The 23,408-nt window shown below is 38.3% G+C and overlaps 1 protein-coding gene and 1 long non-coding RNA gene across 6 annotated transcripts in view; one reads left to right on the plus strand and one right to left on the minus strand.

Annotated features, from left to right (window-relative positions):
- Myo10a (unconventional myosin 10A) overlaps positions 1–22,621 on the minus strand; it is a 106,555-nt gene extending 83,934 nt beyond the window's left edge. For 4 of the 5 annotated variants that reach the window (XM_076316708.1, XM_076316706.1, XM_076316707.1 and 1 more), the window contains exons 1-2: positions 22,217–22,621; positions 6,698–6,802 (exon numbers count right to left, since the gene is read on the minus strand). In XM_076316708.1, coding sequence (XP_076172823.1) covers positions 6,698–6,718 — 21 coding nt within the window. In that variant the 5' untranslated portion in view covers positions 6,719–6,802; positions 22,217–22,621. The remainder of the gene's footprint in view (positions 1–6,697; positions 6,803–22,216) is intronic. The other variant, XM_076316705.1, reaches the window with a different exon arrangement.
- LOC143149547 (uncharacterized) lies at positions 14,931–16,579 on the plus strand. Its single transcript, XR_012992820.1, has 2 exons — positions 14,931–15,200; positions 16,210–16,579. It is a non-coding gene; the product is annotated as an uncharacterized LOC143149547 (long non-coding RNA).
- Positions 22,622–23,408: the final 787 nt, after the last annotated feature.

Consider the following 23,408-nt stretch of genomic DNA (forward strand, 5'->3'; position numbering starts at 1 on the left):
CCCGAGGGTAACACGATCCGTTCGAAAACTTTTTCCATCGGCCTCTTATCACGTATCGCGTACGTTCACTCCCATTCGGTTCGAGAGCAAAGCAGCTGGAAATTTTCACCAATCTCGTCTCTCGTGGTCTCTCGAAGTTGAATACAATATTCCCTGCACTTCGTTTCTCCGCATCCTTGCGGACTGCGAAGTACTCGAGGGTTCAAGGTTAACGCGCGCAAACCACCTTTCGTTCGGTCATCGATGTTCTTTCTATTTGCAGAAAGCTCGCGCAAACACGAGGCGACTGGTAAAGTCGTCGATGAAGATGAGAAAAGGTGTCTTCCAGTCGAATCCACGTGTCAGTGACCTCTGCTTTCATTCCGTGCCCGGCGACGTGACGACGTCTTTTCTTGGAAGGAACGTTCCATCGAACGATCGCGAATCCTCGACTATTTGAAAATCGTGGATCATTTTAAGGACGAAACGAGGGAATCGTCGATCTCTGTAAGAACATGCCCCGTTTAAACGTCCCGCAATTATCGAACGACAGGAGCGCGCCTCGTTCGAGAATCCGATCACGATCGGTCAAGATTTGAGACAATCGTCGGGCACAACACTGTCGCGCATTTTAAATTCGGCTTAAAGGAGTTAGGAGGTCATTGAGACGGTTTACTATCGGGCACATTGGGTCACCAGTCTCGAAAAAAATCGTGCTGCTCGCGTTGAATTCGTTAACGGTCTTTCGACGAAACGTTTCGGGAATACGATCGCGCGTTCGATTGGCTGTCCAGTCCCTAGAATCCTTTCTAGACCCGTCGTTTGGGATTTAAACGACCCTGCGCGTTTGTTTGGCCACTCGGACACTCCCGAAGTATGTGTTACTTAAATCAGTTCCTAGAGAAACTTTCCGTCTCCGAGGTAACCTGGATTCCTTCACCCGTTTCGTACTTTTCCCAAAGAATATCACAGTTCGATCGAGAGTTGGTGTTCTTTGGTTTCTAGCAGCCTCAGGTGTTTTCTATGCGCGCGTTCAACTCCTCTACGACTGTCCTCTCTTTCTCCACGTCGTCGCTTCTCTCGATCTCGCTGTCCTTCGACTCGTTTCACAAGCTAGTTTCGCACACAAACAAGTCCTCGCTCAACAATAAACACCGCAAAATATTCCCTTCTCGCGCGCGTGGGAGCGCCACGAGAAAAAGAGAGAAAGAGAGAAAAGAGAGAAAGAGAAAGAAAGAGAGAGAGAGAGAGAGAGGCCACAACGAAAAATTCAGCTTTCGACGAGCGACGTCGGATATGTCCACGATTCCGTGCCACTTGTTCGAAAAATCGATCGCGGAAACGAGGTCGGCCAGAAATTGGGATGTACTCGTTCGTAAAACGATAGACGAATTACAAGATCGACGAAAAACGGCCACCGGGATGGTCACGTATCGGTGAAAAAAAAAAAAAAAAGAAAGAAAGAGAAGAAGCGGTCCGTTTCCACCGACGTGGAGGAATCGAGTTCCGCGATCCGGACGCGAGGATGTTCGATGCAACACTGGAAGTTATACGCCTCCTCTCCGCAACAATTGCTGCGTGTTCACAGTGGCGTACACGTTTTTTAATTAAGGTAACGGCTAATTGGCCGATGTGAGTTACAAACTCTCGTTGGGAAATCGGCCCTTCAGGCTTTCATTTTCGCGAGCGTTCGTCGGTGTACCGAAACGTCGGTCCACGAGCCAGCGTTAGTGTCTCCGAACGAAGACGTACCAGCGAACAGTTTCGTCCGCTTTCCATGGAAAACGCGAAAGAATCGTTGCCGGCGCCAGTGGATCGAAGTGCTTTGGGGTGGAACCAAGCGTGCCTCTCTTCTTATATAAATTACGCGCTAAATACGCGTACGCCTACGTGGAGCTAGCTGGATATAGGCTGCGGCCGCGGCCGCGGCGAACGGGAAGCGATTCTCTAACTAGCCACCGTGGCGAGTTGCAGAAGCGGCCACCGCTGTCGATGGCAAAAACCGATTGTGCTCGCAGAACCGTTCGAACCGCGTTCAGACGACTCTGACGCGAGCCACGCCGATCGAGATCGGACAATTGTTTCGCCACGGATCGCACGTCGTCTTTCGATTTTCGAAAAAAAAAAAAAAAAAAAAAAGAAAAAACACCGCCAACCCCTCGTGGAGGAAGTCCGATGTTACTCCACGGACGCTGGGGGACTCTGTATCGTGTCGATCGATCTGTGCACCGGTTTGTCAGCAATTTGTGCACGGTCTGTTCCAATTAACTTGGAATAATTTAGGTACAATAGTTACAGTTTCGCTTTGTACAATGTTACAGCTGACACGCGAATAACGAGGATCGCAACAGTGTCAGCAATTGTGACAAATCGACCAGGAGGATCCGTTAATCGAGAAACGTTTATTTTTGGGGATACGGATCGTTGGAGCGTCTTCGTCGGTTTCTAAATGGAAATTCATTTATCGTACGTCGAATGGTTCAGTTCTACTTTGAGAAATTTCCGGACTTTAAACTTTTGTATTTATACGATTCGTTTGTTTTATTCAACGTCTTTGAACATTCATTTATCGCGAGGGACCAGACACGGGAAAGATAAGCACGTAAAGTGGCGAGGTGCTATTTCGAAACTTAACCTCCAAGTATTAATTGTGGACGTTTGTGCACAGTTTGGAAACGATTGTTAATTCGAAAATCAAGTTCCTTCGAAATCAAAAGGACTGTCAGCTAACCGAATTCTCGTATTGGTATACTTTTACCGACTTTTTATGACCCTGACCAAGCCAGGTGTATTCTTTTGGCATACGGTTCGGTTATAAAAATTTCTAACAATATTATTTCAATGAATCGCCTTTTCTATTTTCTGATGAAAGATTAGGAGGATGCGCATCGTTCAAACGTAGCGAACAGTTCGGTGTCTAGCAAAGCTAGATTCGTACAAATTGAAATTCAAAGTAACCTACGAACGAAATTTTCATTCCTTTGAAATTTCACGAAAGATGATCACATTTGAATAAAATCGGTTAGGATACGTAGCGGTTGGAAATGTTCGCAACCACTTCCCTAACGTTCAGAACGATTCACCCGCGTTCTCACTTTTACTCGAGTCGGCATTACGCGGGTCCAATCACCAGTAATGAGCTCCAGAATAATTGAGGAAGACATCGTCCCTGGGTAGCGTAACCGGCGTTACAGAAAATTGAAGTAATACAACGCGCGTCATCTCCACTTCGATAATTAATGCGCCGTATTTCCTTTCGTGATAATTGAAAATGGTACGAGTTATCGTGAATTTCCCAAGCTCTTTCTCCGACGAAACGTTCCCTGTTATGAATTTCTATTTTCGGAACGAGGTTCCTTCGAACGTTCCAAGACAATCGGTACACTTTAATTTTTCATTCGCACGGGACGAAACTGTTCAGAACTGTTTGTACTTTTCTACGCCGGCGCATTGTGCACAATTACAATTTCACACGAGTGAATAGATCGCACGCGACTGTTCATTAAATAATTGACCTTCGTTTGTTCAGTAACTGAAAGCTTTGAAAGGTAATGCGCGGTGGTAAATTTTGCGACGATGAATTGCGTATTCCTTGTAACTTTCTGCGCGACGTATCGTTAAAGCACTTATCAAGAAACTTTTCGTCGTTAATATTAATAATTGATCTTGACGTTATACACGGTCGACGAAAGATTCGAAGACAAGAAGTAGTCGCCAGAATTTGATTTCTATTCGAAAAGCGTTTTGCTCCGTTGTAGATTTTTCTTTAAAGTTTTGTTAACGTTGACGCTAAACTCGCTGCATACGCGACATGTTAAAATACGAAAGACAAAGTTCAACAAGACGTTGTTTACGGTAGTTCGGAGTTGATTTCCTTAGGAATCGGTGTATTATTATTTGCATTTGCAAAACCTTTTTCCTTGCTTTTGATCCATACATTTACCTAACACGTTGCAAGAATTTTAACTGTATTTATAATAACTCTCATTACCGAACTGTAACGGCATTTAAATGAATGGTAACGTATTCTGTTTTGCTAATAAGTTTTCAAATATATGTCAAATGTATGCTGAAACTGTTTACATAACAGTAAACACAACCAAGATATACAGAGATATGAAAATATAAATGGCAGTTATATTTGACTTAATAACAATTAAAAGATTCAAGATAGTGTTTGAGAGAAGATAAAGATGAGAAAATTATTATACGATGATTAATTTTGTAACTCTTGAATTTCGTTAAACAAATTTTTATGTAAATTTATCTCGTGCTATTTTAACGTTTATAACCTTCTTACCTACCGTGAACTAATATTCGCTACTTTCTATATAGGTTCGTTGATCGATGATCAAAAGACCTATAAATAATTATGGACACGAGTATGGTTGTCGAACCATTTTCGTCAATCGTTTTATTCAATAATTCTAAATACGTATCTATCTGTCTGGACCGGGAATCGGAGAGTTAACACCCTGTGCAAGTGTCACTGTACAACGTTACTCCAACGATTTTCGCGTTTCGTTGGATTTCGTCGGTACGAAAGCGCGCCAGATTTTACGCAATATTTTTTATACTTTTTCCAGCTATCCACGGAGCAGCGGAGCGCAAACGAAAAGAGTAAATGCGGTGTATTCGCGAGCGTGCACGGCGAATAGAGCGCGATTAGGTCGCCGGACGAAACAGCGCGAAGCGCAGAAGCATTCGAAAGTGGCTGGCTTGCGCGACGACGCAATTGCGTGTGCACAGATCATTGACTCCAACCACGCAACAATCCCCGGTACGATCCTGACCACGTAAACATTGTGCAACGACACGATAACCCGAAAGCGACCACCGATCGTACAACAATAAAAATCATTTCGAGAAATTGTCAAGAGCCCGTAGTCCGATCGCGCTTGAGAAATTCGTTGAAATTTTGAATGACGTTTGACATCAATCTTGTCAGCTTTGACAACCAAAACGTTTTGCACAAAGGAATATTTATGTCGCATGTGTGAGCATTCAGGGATACATCGACCAAGTGTAACAACCGAGTGAATTTGTATAAACGTTCGTTCTGCGTGGCCTCGTTTTCTACGTTACAATCATGCATTTTCATTTTGAGGTAGTTGCGAGATGTTACTAAAAGGTCTATGAATAAGAACTTCATAACCGCTTCAACATCGAGATGCAATATTATAAATTGGAAATGAAATTACATAGAACGAACGTTTATTTATCACGATGTTTCAGCTTTGATTACAAAGTTCTTTTCAGATATAACTGAATAATGATGTACATATGTATATCTTAGAGAAATGTTTTGATATAAAGTTCGTGATAACATTTAACGAGGAAAGTATTAATTCGGTACCTATGATATAGAATATTATTCCAAAAGGACTATAAATTAAGAAAATCCTATTTCTATTATCATTCTGATACGAAAAGAGTAAAAATATCAAAATAGAGATATTTGTTATTTATCAGCGAGCACTGGCGGAAGGAACTGTACTCCTAATACGTTTTTTTTTGACTACGTCAGAACCACTTACGGAAATTGGACTTGCCAGTTATTGTCGACCTAGATCGGATACAAAGAGAAGATCATAAATGACGATTTAAAGAAGGAAATTTTCCTCATCGAGTACAGAATCGTCCGCCTTTTAGAAAAATTTCTCGGTTAGATTTGTATTATAATTTGATTCTTTGGTAATGAATAAAAATTTGTGGAATATTGCTCCGAGTAACGTACAACAATTAGCATTATCATAACGATATAGAAAGAGAAAAACAAAAAACGAATTCACTTGTATTATAGGGAGAAAGGAAGATCGGTCCTGGAAGGAATTGTGAGTCGTGTTAGGTCAGGCATTTTAGTCAGCCTTCGTAAAGCCTACGACTGAACAAAAATGACTCGACACTGTCCACATTCCTCTTACTCATGCTACCATATTCCCCTCAACCTGGGACAAATCTTTCTTTCTCTATAAAATGGTATACGATTTAGAATACGATGTACACAGGGTGTCTTATTAATACTAGTACACCTGGAAAGGAGGCGATTCTTCGTCCAAAGATTAATCGAAAATGTATAATAAATTGATATAGAATCTTTTACAAAAAGCAACTTTGAAAATCGATCAAATAAGTCTGCATTTGATTATTTGTTGACTGTCATCTAATGGACCAGAATGTAGATTGTATTTCATTCATGAATAATGATAACTTTCAAGTAAGATTAAGATTATTAGAAAAACGATCAAAAGTACTGTCTACGTTGCAACATATATATAAAACTGAGTTCGACACTAGAGACAATTAAACAGATACGAATAGGCCCTCTCTAGAAAATTATACATCGTATAATCAGAAATAATTATGACACAGTCTATCTGGAATTAAATAAAAAGTAAGACGAATTTCTTAGGAATAGATAAAAAGAACAGAAGAAAACGATAAATAATATAAAAATTTAATTCTACATTTTTTACTTGTTCTTGTACGGAGAATCACTCTTTTTTCACAGTTTGACTATGATTACTGGCATACCCTGTGTTCATATATTTCGCTATTTATTGAAGGACTTGTGTACAGATTAGTCAATGTTGAGACACTCCTCTAAAATGTTTTTAAATAAGTGATAGTTCTAAAATTACGTGTAAATGAAAAATGTCAGAAATATAACAAAATTTGATTCGTGGAGAGAAAGGAGAGAGAATAATTGTTGACTCACCTTTTGCCACTCGGCGTACATCTTGAGACAATGTTAGAGTGTCGTTCGAAGAGAATGAGCTACCCTCATTTTGCACGGGCAGGTTAGATTGTTGTTCCTTGCCTCCTGAAAAAGAATGGACGCTCTTAAAAATCTGCCAAAGAAAAGTGAAACTTCCATAAATCAAGTAAATTAACGATTTCGAAATCAATCTCAGGCCAGATTTCATTCCTTTGAAAAACTAATTAAATATTGCAACTGACTGAATGAACTTGACTTAATTATTAATTTGTATGCCAGGTGAAACTACATTTACGTAAAACAATGAACTGTAATTAAATAAAGATGCGAATAAATAAAATTTAATTAACTGTGCTTTGTTCTTCTAAGGTATTTCCTTTAAAGATAGATTTTATTATAATTTACCAAAGACGATAAATTTAACCGTAAATTTAATTAATAAGATAAAGTTCACAAAACTGAAGCTTAATGGATTCACGCGAGTCATTTCCTACTTCAATCTTTCTGAACTCAAAGAATTTCAATAATTTATGGTATGTATTTATTACAGCTACGAACATTCGTTTGACCTTTCCTCGACTCAGGCACATAAAGTGTGTTCAATTACGGCCGAACAAATGTAAATGAATATAAATGAATGAATTTGATTAGCTCTCAAGTAAAATTAAAATTCCTCTTCGTTTGTTCATAAATTGGGTGCAAAAATACGATGTCGCAATTTAAAATTCTACAAGTAATTCATTATTTATTTTAGAAACAAACTGGACTAATTCAATGATGCTATATCGTAATTATTATACGATTATTGTAAGTACTAAATGATGATTCATAATAGTTGTAGGTGAAAACCCGTGATGTTAGATTTTATCTTAAGTATTATGAATGATTCTAATCAAAACAACGAGATCAGTATGTAGACACTAGCATTTTTCATTTTAATAAACGAAACTTCCTATTTTCCTTTCAATGCATTACACAATATTGATTGTAATTTTAGTAGCTAGAATACCAGATTAAACAACAACATAGTGTGTTTCAATACATCTAAATTTTTTTTAACTCTACAGCTACGCCATTTTGGTTTCGAAAACTGTGGTTAGATTATACTTATTATTACTATTTTTATACGATTATAGACGTAATTATATGTTCCAAATTATCGTTATTCGATACTTTCTACAAATATTTATCGAATAATAAAACATGCATCATATTGTGCGTTCGAAAATAGCTTATGATTCGTAGTTGAGAGATCAATTCGGTTATTATGAATTTTAAATTAAGAAAATTAGATCAACTATAATCAATTGTTTTATGATAACAATTATTTGTATAATATTAAGTAATGACAAATTCACTCAAGATACAAATCGGATCATGAACGACCAAGTCGACATCACGATCTTTCCAGCCTTCGTGATCGGAAAGAATGAATCGCGACAACTTACCGGAAGCAACGTGCAACGTCTGATTATTATTCGACTTCCGGTATTAACGACATCCCACGCACGAAAGGAACGGACCTGGAGGAAAAGTTCGATAGAGGTTCGAACCTAAATCCTATATCTCGGATGGATTAACAATATGTCAACAATACGAATATGTCACAATATTTGCCAACGTATCGCTTTAGTATACTTTTAATCGAAGAATACAGTAAATTAAACAAAACAATATTTTCATAAATATATTGATTGAGACATTTGAAGTATGTCGATTCTTAAAAATGAAAGGAACTCAAATTGTACAGACAATTAAGATTGAAACCCTATATAATATATTTTAGAGTTTATTTTATATTCAATCGTTTGTTAAATATAAGGATTGTTAACTTTTCGTAAAGATGGCCACCGTCTTCGTTCGTGCTATCTAGGTATTTGATTTGAGTGCGAAAATGTGGTTAAGTATACAACGTATACAATTTCGTTTAATACTTCTTTTATTGGAGAAGATGGAGAGAAAGTTAATTTAACTTTTGTATGTGGAATTTAATTCTCTTTAAGATTTGTATAAAACATTTTTGTTAAATTTCACAAATAATGGATGTACATATAAAAGAGTAAAAAACTACAAGAGGATATTATCATTACCCCTGATAGATTTTTCTGAAAATCTAATCAGATTTCGTAATGGGAATGTAAAACTTAAATATAAAGTTTCATCGAAATCTATTTAGCTGTTTAGACGAATTGTGTTAATAATACACATAAGTAAATAGTGAGTAAGTCGAAGCAATTTTGTTTTTAATAATTAAAACGTGATTGGGGTGTTTTAATACGTGCTTTAACATAAAAGAAATTTCTTTCAATTTTTCTCGATTACGATATCTACTTTCTTTCTTTACTGCACGGAAAAAGTAAAAATGATTAGCTACGATCGTCGTGTCTTCAGATTCCAAGACGTGATGGGACTATAGAAATTGATCGTTTAACACTATGTTTACCATCGAAAAGAATTGACGAATTCCATTGCCACCAAAGCGTGTCGACCTTGGCGCATATTCAAGCAATTGGAATGCGGATTTCTTATATTTGACTACGAAATTGTAGGAACGCAACACAAATATGATGTACTCTTCTGTTTCTTCAAAATTTATATGCAAAAATAATCAAAAGACGAACCTGTGAAATGTTAAATGATGCTAATAACGTAAAACAACTCTTTTTCGTTAATGAAACGATTGTAGGAGGTGGAAACACTCTCGAAGAAATTGTAATTCTTCACATTATCATAAATATTAGAGAAACCACAAAAGATAACGAAAGACGTGTAATTAAAATTTGTTTTGCTTTCAATATCCTACCATATGGTAATAAAGAATTTTCAATGAACATATTCTTTTTCTTCATCGTATTGTGTGATATGAATAACAATAACATTTGATGTTAAACTGTTTTTCGATACATGTATGTATATATTTTACGGTTTCGTAATCCATTTATTCGTGATAATACGAAAATATTGTTTTCGAAACCAAAATGGTTCCATTGTCTGAATAAAGAATAATTTTTCAACATTTTCGGACCGTTGAACTCTCGTGTTAGAAATAAAACGTACACATACGCGCGAGTAGCCTTGAAGAGGTTAAAGAGTGTCACTATGGCTCACGAACGAATGAACAGGTATCCATTGAGGCGAGAATACGACGATTCAGAGACTCCTTTATTTGCACAGATTTGCGTAGATTTCGCGGGAATCGTTCTTTAGAAAATACACGCACTGTTCGCGTGAAGAGCCATTGATACCGATCGCGTGGCGTTTCGGAAATACAGGAAGTGTCGTAAAATGTTCTGTATTTTGCGCGAAGAAACGATGCCTTGGCTCGGATAATTGAGGTATCACATCGCGCTTGTATGATTCACGATTCCCGCTGTAAAACGAGCGATATGAAAAAAAAAAAGAAAAAGGAAAATGTCCCGTGTTTTCACGACGCGCATGGAGAACAAACCGACTATTAAAATCGTCCTGTTCGCGTTCCTTGAATACCGCGACTGTCGCAAGAAACGATCCTACGGTTCGAAAGATGGTGGAACAGCGATCGTTGTTCTCTTAGAGCCGCTGATCGTGAACGAGCAGCTACGTTTCAGACGCTTGCTGCTGCTTATCGTCGGAGAGAAAGTGGGAGAGAAGTTTAACCCGCGATGCGTAAAATTTTTATACGTTTATAGAATATTTCAACGTTTAAGTTTCCCCGTGGATTCGATACTTTCATATTTCGCGAGTAGGAGATATCGGAGCTGCCTCGCGTTTAACGTTTCAACGTTCCAAAAGGATACGATTCCGATCTTCTCGATTCAACAACGTGATATCGAAAGCAATCCGTTCGAAGTTTACGTATTTAATACCTTGATAATCTTATACGCGACATTGATCGAAATGCTAATAATTTAGGGAGCCAACACAGGTAAAAGATGACAATATTGAAATCCTTTTGAATTCGATACTGTACAAATACATCTACGGTATAAATATCAAGTTTGCTCGGTGCTTCGATCATCGGTCAAATCCTCCATTAAACCGAATGCAATTTGTCGCGAGCGAAGAAGTACTAATCGGTAGATTCAGATTAAAGTTTCATAGTCCTATCGCTCGCGTCTCGAAATAAATCGAAAGTTTCGAAGCAACGCAATATAGAGCACTAATTTATCATTCAGTCGCTAAACATGTTCTTTCAAGTTGTACACAAAAAGGGCTGCTCACGGTTACTTGGTATTGCAGATGCAAACGAATCGTCACCATTCGCTACCAGCCAACTATCTCGAACTGTTTTCCTCCAACGAACTGTCATAAACATTTCAATGTCATTGTAGACGTGACGCCGTTGCACGAAATGGTTCAACAATCTCCGCCATTTCTCGCAGTCAATGGGACGTGTTTAAGGATAAGGAGTCGCGAAAGGACAGGGAACAATCGATGGTGTCGAAAGGCCAAATTGCCATCGCCATTGTTCCGTTGTCTCGTTTCAACTACGCCTCTTCTATTCCGGCACTGATACACAGCGAATACCGGTGTACACGTATCGAACGCAGCCGACCTACCGAGGGTGACTAACCAAATTAGCATAAGGTTGCGAAATACATTCCATCGTGAGCACCGCAGAAGGACGCCAGGAGGTACTTTTACTCGAGGATTTATCCGCGTGATCGATGCTCGCAGGCGTGTGTACCTCTATCTGGCTGCTAGGAGCAGAGTGTGAATCATCGGTATCGTGATATTTGGCTGTCCTCTGCATTCGAGAAGCGAATACCGACGAATACGAGCAAGCTCTTACTTTGGACACCATGAATATTGGACTAACTAAAATGAACGAACTTCTTCCTAAACCTAGTATTGGTAAGTACACATCGTCTCGTGGTATTTGATTGCTCTATAACAGAAACGTGAATACCGATAAGTACAAGCAAGCCCTTACTTTGGACACCATGAATATTGGTTTAACTAAAATGAACGAACTTCTTCCTAAACTTTATATTAGTAAGTATACATCGTCTCGTGGTACTCGATTGTTCTCTATAACAGAAAAATGAATACCGATAGATATAAGCAAGCCTTAACTTTGCACACTATGAACATTCAACTAACTAAAATGAACGAACTTCTTCCTAAACCTAGTATTCGTAAGTATACATCGTCTCGTGGTATTTGATTGTTCTCTATAACAGAAACGTGAATACTGATAAATACAAGCAAGCCCTTACTTTGGACACTATGAATATTGGACTAACTAAAATGAACGAACTTCTTCCTAAACCTAGTATTGGTAAGTACATATCGTCTCGTGGTATTTGATTGTTCTCTATAACAGAAACGTGAATACCGATAAGTACAAGCAAGCCCTTACTTTGGACACTATGAATATTGGATTAACTAAAATGAACGAACTTCTTCCTAAACCTAGTATTGGTAAGTACACATCGTCTCGTGGTATTTGATTGTTCTCTATAACAGAAATGTGAATACCGATAAGTACAAGCAAGCCCTTACTTTGGACACTATGAATATTGGACTAACTAAAATGAACAAACTTCTTCCTAAACCTAGTATTGGTAAGTACACATCGTCTCGTGGTATTTGATTGTTCTCTATAACAGAAATGTGAATACCGATAAGTACAAGCAAGCCCTTACTTTGGACACTATGAATATTGGACTAACTAAAATGAACGAACTTCTTCCTAAACTTAGTATTGATAAGTACACATCGTCTCGTGGTATTTGATTGCTCTATAACAGAAACGTGAATACCGATAAGTACAAGCAAGCCCTTACTTTGAACACTCTGAATGTTAGACTAATTAAAACGAACGAACTTCTCTCTAAACTTCTCTCTTGATTAGTAAATAGGTACTAGTAAAAAAAATCTATATTCACAACATTATAGAAAATACGAGAGATTTATTCTGTAGTGATTTATGTGTATGTTCTAGTACATGTTCATTTACTGTTATGAAACGTGTATCTCTTAACAATGAGGAAACAATTACTGGAATGTATAGACTACTGTAACTCCAAAAGAATCTCTCGTATTTTTTACAATACCGTATATATCGTAGACTTTTATGACTGATACATAGTTGTTAATTAATATAGTATTGTGTAGTATGCAACAAGTGCATATTTGCTATTTGCAATTCTGTTAATACCATCGTTAAAATGTATATTTACAGAGTGAAACACCACGAAAGAAGAGTTGTTATAATGAAAAAAATTGAAGTAATAGGCTACTCGACTTTTCTTTATTTTTGATAATACACGTCACTTTTGAATGTTTATTATGTCATTTTCTATATTGAAAATTAAATTGATCGTTGTCTTAACATTCTCTTCCGTTAGCAAATATTTATTATTCAACCACCATTTTGAATCGTTCTCGTACTCAAAAGGTTATAGAAATCCTACTGTTTATGGTAAGAATAAGTATAAATTTATTTCAAGCACTCTTTGACATTAACTAATTGCTTTCGTCGTCGTCCACGGTGTATGCCTATAAGTATTGCCCGGAGGCAATTGAATCATTCGTTTTCCTTTCACAATGCTATATTTTATCTAGATAAATAGGACGAAGGAAGGGTAGATAATTACAATTCAGTACGAAGGAGTTAGAAATCGTGTACGTCACTGTTGTCGTATAGCATGAATTGACAATTTTTGATAATAGCTATCGAATTTGAAAACTGTCAAGAATTATTTTATTCTACCACAAATAGATACTTGGATCAAAATGTAACTCCGATTGTAGTTCCTCTTTGTTGTGTCGATCAAGAGTATGAATCACTTTCATTCATACTAGAGCAGTGATCGTAGACAACAAATAGAGAAGTATCACGATGGCAAAGTTTCGTTAACAATATTTCCTATTTCTTTATTACAACCATTCTCCATATAATCGACAAACACCGTTATCGAGAGTTAGAGAACTGCAATACTGCAAATATAACATTTCAATTTTATACTCCTAGAAAAACTACTCCAAATGCAAATATCAAATTTTGTTTCAAGCCCTCGCATTTAAAGTCCTCAGTGAATATTAATCAACACTATCGTTGTACAGTAAAGAAAATGTTCACAACATCCATCGATAGCAACAAAATACTGGATAAGGTTATTGTCGAGTTTCAATTTCTCTACCCCGGTCCCCGACATGTCAGTAAACTTTAACTTATCGCTGCGAAATCGAATCAATATAAAATAATTTTATTCATTTTGATAATACCAACGATAAAACGTTCACGTTTTAACGAACGAGAGTTGTTACAAATTACGGGGGAAAGATACCGATTTTGTTCAAAGTTCGTGATTCCACGATATTAGAATGAAAAGGTCTTTAGGAGGAACAGTAGGCGCGTCCTAGAAAATGATACAGAATTACAGCGACAAATCGTCGGTGCTGGTACGATACGGTGAAATAAGTTTTCAGGGCACTGAATAAATTGCCTTCCGTTTCGTTGAAATGGATAATTTACTCCTGTCAAATCGTTCAGCAAGACAAATTGTGCGTCGCAAAACTTGAAACGCTGCAGAATAAGAGGAAAATAAAATGTCTCGTCGTTTGTTACAACATTGTTTCGCGGTAGTCGCTCGTTATTTCCCGTTTCGTGCGATGGAGTTTCCCTCTTTCTTCGTTGGCAGATTTCGCCGCTAGATCTGCATAGTCTCGATAACACGTAGTCCTTTTTACAGAGATATACATAGGTGTTATATATTAAACATTTTTAAAGAGTGAATCATGTTCCAAGTATCGTTGCAAACTGCGTCAATTTATCTTCAAAGGGAAAGAATACTGTTCGATGTAGACCGAGGCTATTCGGTTCAAAATATGAATTCAATCGATGTTTGTTACATCGCGATAGAAACTCGCATTCCGATTGTTCATATTACCTCATCCCTCTCCCCTGTTCCTACTAGAGAGCCCGTCAATTGTTTTAAGTCGTTGCTTAGTGTCAGCCTACGTTGCCAGTGAGATAGACGCGTGCAAACGTTAAAACTTTTGTGCAAATTTAAGATACATAATCTACAATTTCGTATTTAATATAAAAAGTGAAGCTGGAAAATTGAAATGTGTTTATTATTAATTTGCACCGTGTCCAAATTTAGCACTTGATATATCTTAGACTATTATATCACAATATACATATGTAAATTACTTAGGTTAACATTTTTATTTGCGAAACTAATCAAATCACGTCATTTGGGCTAAATCGGATCATTCTCTTTCTTCGTTCGAGTATTTTTATGATTACAAATATGACAATTATTTATATACAGATTATTAGAAGGATGATGTTATATTTACTGCGGTGAAAAATTTATCCATTCACTTTCAGAAAATTGGATACAGTGCAATGTTTGTGAAGAGTAGTGCCACGAGAATTGTGCCGATAGAGGCGGTAAGAAAGAACAATATGTTTGCGATGTACAATGAGTCACAGCCAAAATCATCGCACCACACATCAGAAAATGTTTCGTCTCGTAAAAAAGATGATTTAAAAGAACAAATTTTATATGTAGGTATATAATGTCAATGTATCTACATTTATTATGTAAGAATGAAAAGAAACCTTTGGGGGTGTAAAAATGGTTTTACACCCCCGCAAACACCAGATTTAGATGTCAAATAGTGTCAGTTGACATTGTTGTTAATGAATTATATATTTTGGAATTGATTTCAAAGCTTTCGTTACGAAAATTTGTCTTTTGCCAAAATTTGAGGCGAATCGGTTATTTCTCACTTTTTTGTTTTTCATTCACAAAAGAAAGATTTTTAAGTTTCTTTTGTACAAATCAAATGAGTACTAGTTACGAATTTATTATGAAAAATTAGCCGTTCAATGTTTAATCTATATTTTTTTTCTCCCCAAGCAGAAAGTGATCAGATTCGCCTTGGTCTGCTCTAGGTGGTATTTCAATGTAGCCACAGTATTGTTCAAAAAACTTTTAAAGGTCAAATAATGCTTCGTGAACGGTGATACTTCTTTTAATGCTTTAATTAACTCTGCAGTTCCCTTCAAAATCGGCATTATGATCGTAGCTCTCGTTAAACGTACCTATAGTAGATTCTTATCTACTTCGCTTCTTCGGGAACAAATTATTCTGCTTGGAATAATAGAAAAACTGAAACCGATAGCGATCTATTACACCTATCGAACTTATTGCCCTTGAAAGTTTAATTATGAATATTTACTAATAACATTGATGGTTATTCCTATGTTGTCATGTTTAAAATAACTTAATAACTTACTTTTCAAATATAAACGTATCTTGTACTTAAATTTTTATGGATTTCAATTTTAACGAAACTCAAAAATAGGTAACTGGAACAAATGTTTAGTAAAATTGAGGATCTCGGCGTTAATTATAAAAATAATCCTGGTAGGATCAAATTCGTGTAATTGCTAATTAGCGGTAATCATTAGCGTAATTGTTAATTATCGATGTAATTAAAGATTACCCTAATACAATTGAATTACTATAATTAGCAATATAGTAACACTATTTTTACTTTCAATATTATAGATCGTGTTGATCTAACGAAAGGATAAATGATAAAACACACCCGTAAAATAATTTACAACGAGAAATGAAAAGCTCCGTCCAAGATGGATGTAGCCCGGTGTCGAATCTAATTGTCGAAGTTGAATCGAGGAACGAGGGATTCTTTCCAGGGTAGAAACACCAATACGATTCTAACATCCAAGACGAATTAACGAACGAGGTATTCCTTCGAAGATGGGAGCACGAAGCCGAATCTAACATCGAGGAGAATCGAGGTTTCGTCGAGCAAGTATCGAGGTCAGACAGAGAAAGCAGCAGCTCGAATACGGTGATACAAGGATCTTATGTAATTCATAATCGTGCCTCTTCTCTCTATCGAAACAGAAGACACGCAAGAGATTAATTATCTCCGTAAGCATTCTTGTAAATAACATACGCTCATATCGGACGTACGTTTTTAAATAAACGAAAACAGTGGCGTTCGACGTCGTAAGTACGTGATCATAAGCTTCTTCTCCGGCAACGAATTTCCGGTGATTTTAACTCTCGTCACGTTTGAACGTACCAAAACATGATCAAATGGTACTAACTATATATAATAAATCATACGAATCAACTTTCAAACGTTTACAGCGAAGATACAGGTGTAACGAAAAAAATCAATTTCGATTGAAGAAAATGTTCCTTAATTATTTTTTTGCATTTCTTTTAAACGAATACGATTTCGAATAGCAGGGAAGAATTGAAGATTTTGAGAAAATGAAATTCTCTTTGGACAAAATTCCAAAAATAGTGACACGTTAAAATTATCTATACGAAAATCAATCGAAAGTCATCGTTCCGTGTTTGCATACACCTGGTTCAATTTTACCAGTCCCGCGCGATGATAAATATTTTGTATTAGGAACTGATTCAAGATACCAAAGCAAGTATAATAAATATAATTTAAAGAAGTGTAATGTAAAGTTTCAAATTGAAATATCGGTTACCAACGATAAGCGTAATTTTCGAATACATTGAATAAAGCCTCCATTGGCGGAGTTTCGCAATGCGTTGTCGAAATTGTGCAAATACCTGCTTATAATTGGCTATAACCGGGAGAAGTTTTTGTGCCGTTCGTTGAAAGTTCGATCGCGTTGCCTCGATACGAAACCAGTTGAAATTCACGATGAAAGTGCTTCCTAAAGTCGGCTTTCTTATCGGCGGAACGATTGGAAGCATCAAAAGCGACAAGTACAACGGAAAAGGCAATTAACCGCCAGTCACAATACGTAATAAAATTTCCTGTAATCGTACCGCACCGCAACAAGGATCGGGACGACGTGTTTTACGAATGACACTGCAGAAAATATTTAGATCGTTGATAATTGGTATGCAGACTTACACCGATTTCACCATTTACGTAAATTGCACGATCACGGGGATCACGAATGAATGGAACTTGTCATTCAACGGGAAATTACTATAAAAAATGATACGTTATTTTTATTTTATCCGTTAAGGAACTTTAATAACCTAATATATATTTTTCCTTTTCGAAACGAGAGCAAAACCTTTATTGATCCAGCACTTATAATACGTAGAAATTATCTATATATTGGTATGTAGAAATTATCTACTCGAGTTACGAATGGCATAATCTGTGTTATTGCGAAACATTTTTATAATTGAGCTGCATTGAACAAAGGTTCCATAAAACGAAATCGTGGAACGAATAAATAGCGTCGGAGGAACACCGTTGTTTCTATGAATTGCAAAATATGAATTTATTATTTAAGATAATGCTATTTGAAAAACTGAATCGACGGTCGCGAGCTTGTGTTAGCAACGTAACAATAATTGCTCGTCTGTTTCGAGTTCCAACTGTACACGATTCAACGATAAGTGCTGCTGTGATCTTAATTGGTGAAATTTTGAGAACACGTTTGTGGATCTACGATGAGTAATAAAAAACGATTTACCGAAAAAGGGCTCATAGGTCTGGGTTAGGTCCCTTTTTCAGAAAATTCCTCAATTTTATCATCCCAACTATTGGAATTATTATTTTCTCAATTAAAAGCCAATTACCGCCACTTTGTGTAATAATAAATAATGTTTCACGATTCAATAGTAAAATGAAACCGTCGTGCTTCTAATCGTTCGATAGTATTACGAAGATAGTATCGAAAATTTCCAATTCCCCCAAATTTTAGAACAATTTCTATTATTTAGAACAATGGAAGAACAAAATGATCGCAAAACGTTGTCGGTATTGTCTAAATGCGTAGAAATATTATATCGTCTTAAAATTGACGAATCTAAAAATTTCTTTATTACAGTAAGATTGAAATGTTGTAATCGTAAAAAATGTATACAATTGTAACGAGCAATACCAATGAACGGTTTATTACGGTAACGTTGTCCTTTTTTAATTTTCTATTCGTGTATAAACCGTTATCGACGAACAAAAATAGAGTGTACGAATAAATTATTTAAGTTTCGCGAACAAGCCGAAAAGATTCGTTCCCTTTAAAGGTCGTTGCAACGTATAACGATTCGTTAAATATTTTGTCGTTAATAGCTTGCCAAGGCGTTCGAACGTTTTGCGTGACATGAATGAACGTTAATAACGGGACAGTATCTTTCTCCAGCAACAGCGGGAGGTCACACGATTCACTGTCCTTGAATACTTTCGCCTAATCGGGCATCTAGATCGAACGCCGTGTATGGATCTCGCCGCGAAGACCACTAATTAAAAAATTTGCGCATTCGAAACTCCGACGATTGAAATCCCGTTCGTTTAAATTTCTTAATAAACTGTTGGTTAATTTTGCGCGTAATTCGATGCTCGAAAATGAAAAGAGAAAACGTTTATAAACCATCGACGACGTGTGCCACTCGAATTTCCGACCGATGAATAAAATTCGGCGTGGAGGAATTTTGAAATTCGAGTTTCTAGATCCGGTGAAAAAATATTTATATAATTCGCAACATAACTGGATACTCGCTTACGAACTATTCGTTTAATTTTCTCTCGACCTTGATTTACTGGAATTTGAAATTTCCTTCTCTCTAAACCACTTGTGAACGTCCAGAACATGTTCTCCAATTTGGTATTACATTCTTCTCTTCGCAATCGTGTTAAATTCTATGCAGCGGAAACTGAAAATACCGAGCTCTTTCCCAACGAATACCGTAAATTCGTTGAAATTATCGATTAAAAAAGAAATGGCTACCGCTCGGTGGAATCAATTCTCCAACCTCTCCGGGCATTTACTATTATAAATAAACATGACTGCGCTGCAATTACTATGACTCACAAGGCACACAGGTAAACAATGCAGGAATGCTATTTCTTCGGTTTCCACCATCCAGTGAGAAACGCTTCTTCTGCATTGATTCTCATCACCACATCATCCGTGCGCTTCCTACTCTCGAATACACGGATTCTTCTGTCACGAAGACTCTCGGGTCTTGTCCCTGATGGAAATGTATTAACACAAGAACTACCAACGTATTCCTATTTGTATCAGATCACGTACGTATCTTCAAAATTGGTTATTAGTTTAACGGGTTTGAGTTTTCTTTGTATACAATTGGTATAACAAAATATAAAGCAGGTATATAATCAAAATGACAGGTCAATGAATACAGTACGAAATAAAGTAAGATAAAATGAAGAATAATAAAATGAAATAAAACGAAAGAAAAAGAAGAGGATAAGGCAAATTAATTTATTTTCGAATGCTCGTTCTGAACTGCTGGGAATATAAACACGTTGGATTGTTTGTATTAAACGAGAGATTCATCGAATCGATTTTGTTAATAGGATCGGTTCTGAAATTTATTTTTATAACTACAGTAAATTAGTAACCGTGTTCTAAAAATTATACGAATTAAAACACATATGTAGCTAAATGTGATTGAAATACCACACGTATACCTAAATATACGCGAAACAGTACACGGATAATTATGTACTTAAAATTATACGCACTAAAGTAGATACGTGAGCACGTGTATCTACTTAAAGACACGTGAAATAGGAATTTCTGATCCAAACCTAATGACTTTTAAACGTAGACGCCCGATGTTTAATTTAACTTTTGCACAGAAGATATTAAATAGCACCGTAAATACCCTCGAAATTTTAACTCGTTTCAATTTATATACATCTCGACTCTCTATAAAACACCGTCTCGTTAATTAAGAACCTCATCGAACTCCTTGTAGAAAATTCAATTGTATCAGAAGAATGTTGAAGAAACGTTGATCCGTCCTGCGAAGAAATAAACGTTTTTTGTACAATTGGCCCAGTAGTTACGCTTGGCTATTGTATTTATTTCGTTTGTAGCTCATGGTAGGTCAAGACGTCAGTGGTGGGAACGTTACTTCGGTTACTTCTACCGGTCTAACAATAAGCTACACAGCTCCGATCTACAACTTTAGGTGTAATTTATTTCCTATATTCGCAAACTGATTGTCTATTGTAACGTACGATGATACTAAAAGATTTCCAGCTGATAAAAATAAATAAATGAATAAATCATTCTGTATCCTCTCCCTGCTAAATTTCAAGCCATCCTTTCTTACTCATCCGTTTACTAGTTTAATTCTAACCCGATCGACGTACGATTCTTAAAATTCTACGCTTCGTTTAACCCTAGTGCGTTCCTTTGATTCTTTTCAACTAATCGCATCCTCGTAATACACTCGATTCTCTTACAATCCGACAATTCGTTTCGTGTTGCATCTAAATCATGTTAAACGAAATTGAGACAACGCGGTGGAAACGTTCGTGCTGTACGAGGGTTGTCCAAGATTATCGAGCCGTGCTGTATGAAAATCGTATTACGAGAATCGTTGAAATTTTTGCACGGTGTTGAATCGAAACCCTGTTTTCGGAATACCGTGTTACAAGAGGGTCGATTGTACGTTATTTTCTTGTATAACCAAAGCTACCACAACCGATGCTTTAAAATTTTCTTGGATCTTCTTTTTGTACAGTAAAGCCACATCCGAGTACTCCAACGTACGATTGTTTGCGCAAGCTGTCACAACGACATAGAATCCTAAAATATTTAAACGAATCGTCGATTCTCTTCGTTTCTATTCGCATAAACGAAGTTCAACATCGAAAATTGTTCCATTATTCGTACACCATACAAGTCTCCCTATTGATTCGAGCACGGGAGGCTCTACTGTATCGCAAAGTTAAACACCGCGTACCAAACGTCCGGGACGTTTTTCATTCGAAGACCTTGAACGCGTAGTCGAACGGAAGAACGCTTTAAGGTTAAACATGCTCGTTCTTTTCCCATGACGGTGAATTTCTCTCTGGTAGTATTTTTTTTTACCTCTGGTATCCTTAACTCAGATCCCGATCTATCTCTCGAGCAACGAAACAGCGATTCGCTGAACCTCGCCCTTTCACCTTGTTTTCTCCGCTCGTGTACTTGAATACAGATTTTCCTCCATCGCTAACAAAGTCGTCGAATAAAAACGAAACCAGAATATCTACGTGTACGCGTCGCTTCCACGGGCATCTTTATTCATCGAGGCACGGTTGGACCGTTCTCCCATGACCCCCCTCGGTCCCCCATGATCGTTTCACGAGGAGACTCGGCTTGGCGAACGAACAATCCATCCGTCGTTGCGTCGCGCGTGCGCGGGGATCGTGAGAATTCCATCGTCCGTCTACGGACGAGAAACTGGTCCGCCTCGATCGACAACGTGACACCGTAGAAACGTGCTCGAAAACATCGTGTTTACGGCAGGGAAAGGACACCGTGGGCCACGGAGAAACGTTTCGAATGGTATTCGTCGCAGCATCCGTACGGGCTGGAATGTATACCTGGTACGCGCGCCATTTTAAAATCGATCGACGGCTGCGAGGAGCTAACCGCGGTTTTCACGATCCACGGTGTGTCGTCGCGGAGAGGGTGACGAACGCGTACCCCACGCGGGCTTGTCGCGCGAGAGCGCATGCCCTGTACCCGCGTTGATGTCTCCCGGACAGCGTGCTCGAACCAATATCTTCTCCACTTACTCTGGTATCCGTCCTCTTCCCCGTAATTCGTCGGTTCCAGGCCCGCGATGTCTCACTTGGACGGGATGTCACCTCGTCGAATCGTTCGCGCGATGACCGATAGCGGTGGTGGGGGGCGGGTAGGGGGTAGGGGGGTCACTGATGCACGACGATGCACGCGATCGCGAGCAGTAAACCACGAGGATGCTCGGGCGCGGTGAACAAAGAGAAGGTGAAAAGGAGAAGTGAAACGGAGAGGAAAACGAAGGAACCCGGCGCGGAGTATCTCGACGGTGTTACCGCGTCGGGGGTCTCACAGTGTCACGGGTGTCACTACCGAACCTGGTCGCGCTACCAGGACGATGACGTGGGGGCCAGCTCGTTTTCCCTTCGCAATTCGAGCGTTACCCGGACGACCGGACACCGACTGCGTACTCGCCGCGATTCCAGAACGTGGTATGCGGTCGCTCGACCTCGCCTAAGGAGATTTTAGTTCGCGTCGCCGACGTACGGCGCCACCGTACGCTCCTCTGTACCGTTACACGGCGTTACAGGTGGCTCGTGGCTCGTGGCTCGGTGATCCCTCTCCCGTGTCCCGTCGTTGGGTCTACGTGTACCCTGCCAGGGTGTCCTCGGTGTCGCCTCGACGACTCTCTGTAAGCAGGTATGCGCAGGTGCATACCTACGCCTCTTCTACCTGCGTTTACCCAAATGTACGCCGGGCAGGTTCGCGAGAGGAACGCGTCAAAGAGGTCATCTAATCGGCGGCCATTGTCCCCGTGGTCGGCATTCGGGCGGCTTTTCACTTTTGCTCGAACCGGGTCTACGCCACGAGCACGTGTCACCGAAACGGTCGCCGGGCTCTCCTTTTGGAACGTCAAACGGGGGAACTGGGTAACGTGGAATGGAATTCTTCTCTTGAGGAGTTTAGGACAGGCTCTCGATGCCCGGATGCCGATCGAGGAATCCAACGCGGAACGAACGGATAACGAAAATAATCGACGAACAAGATTTGTCGACGATCTATCGAAACCTTGATTGGATTCGACCGGTTTTCGTGGGATACTCGAAAGACCTTTTTCGACCACGGTTACGAAATTAAACCACGGACTCTTCCTTCGGGACAATTTCATTTTTCGGAATTGTTTATCCGTATCGATTCGAGAATTTCTAGTTAGTTAGGCGTGGCTGGACAGCGGAAGAAATTTATCTA

Source organism: Ptiloglossa arizonensis, chromosome 7 (genome assembly GCF_051014685.1).
Source record: "Ptiloglossa arizonensis isolate GNS036 chromosome 7, iyPtiAriz1_principal, whole genome shotgun sequence".
Taxonomy (NCBI): Eukaryota; Metazoa; Arthropoda; class Insecta; order Hymenoptera; family Colletidae; genus Ptiloglossa; species Ptiloglossa arizonensis.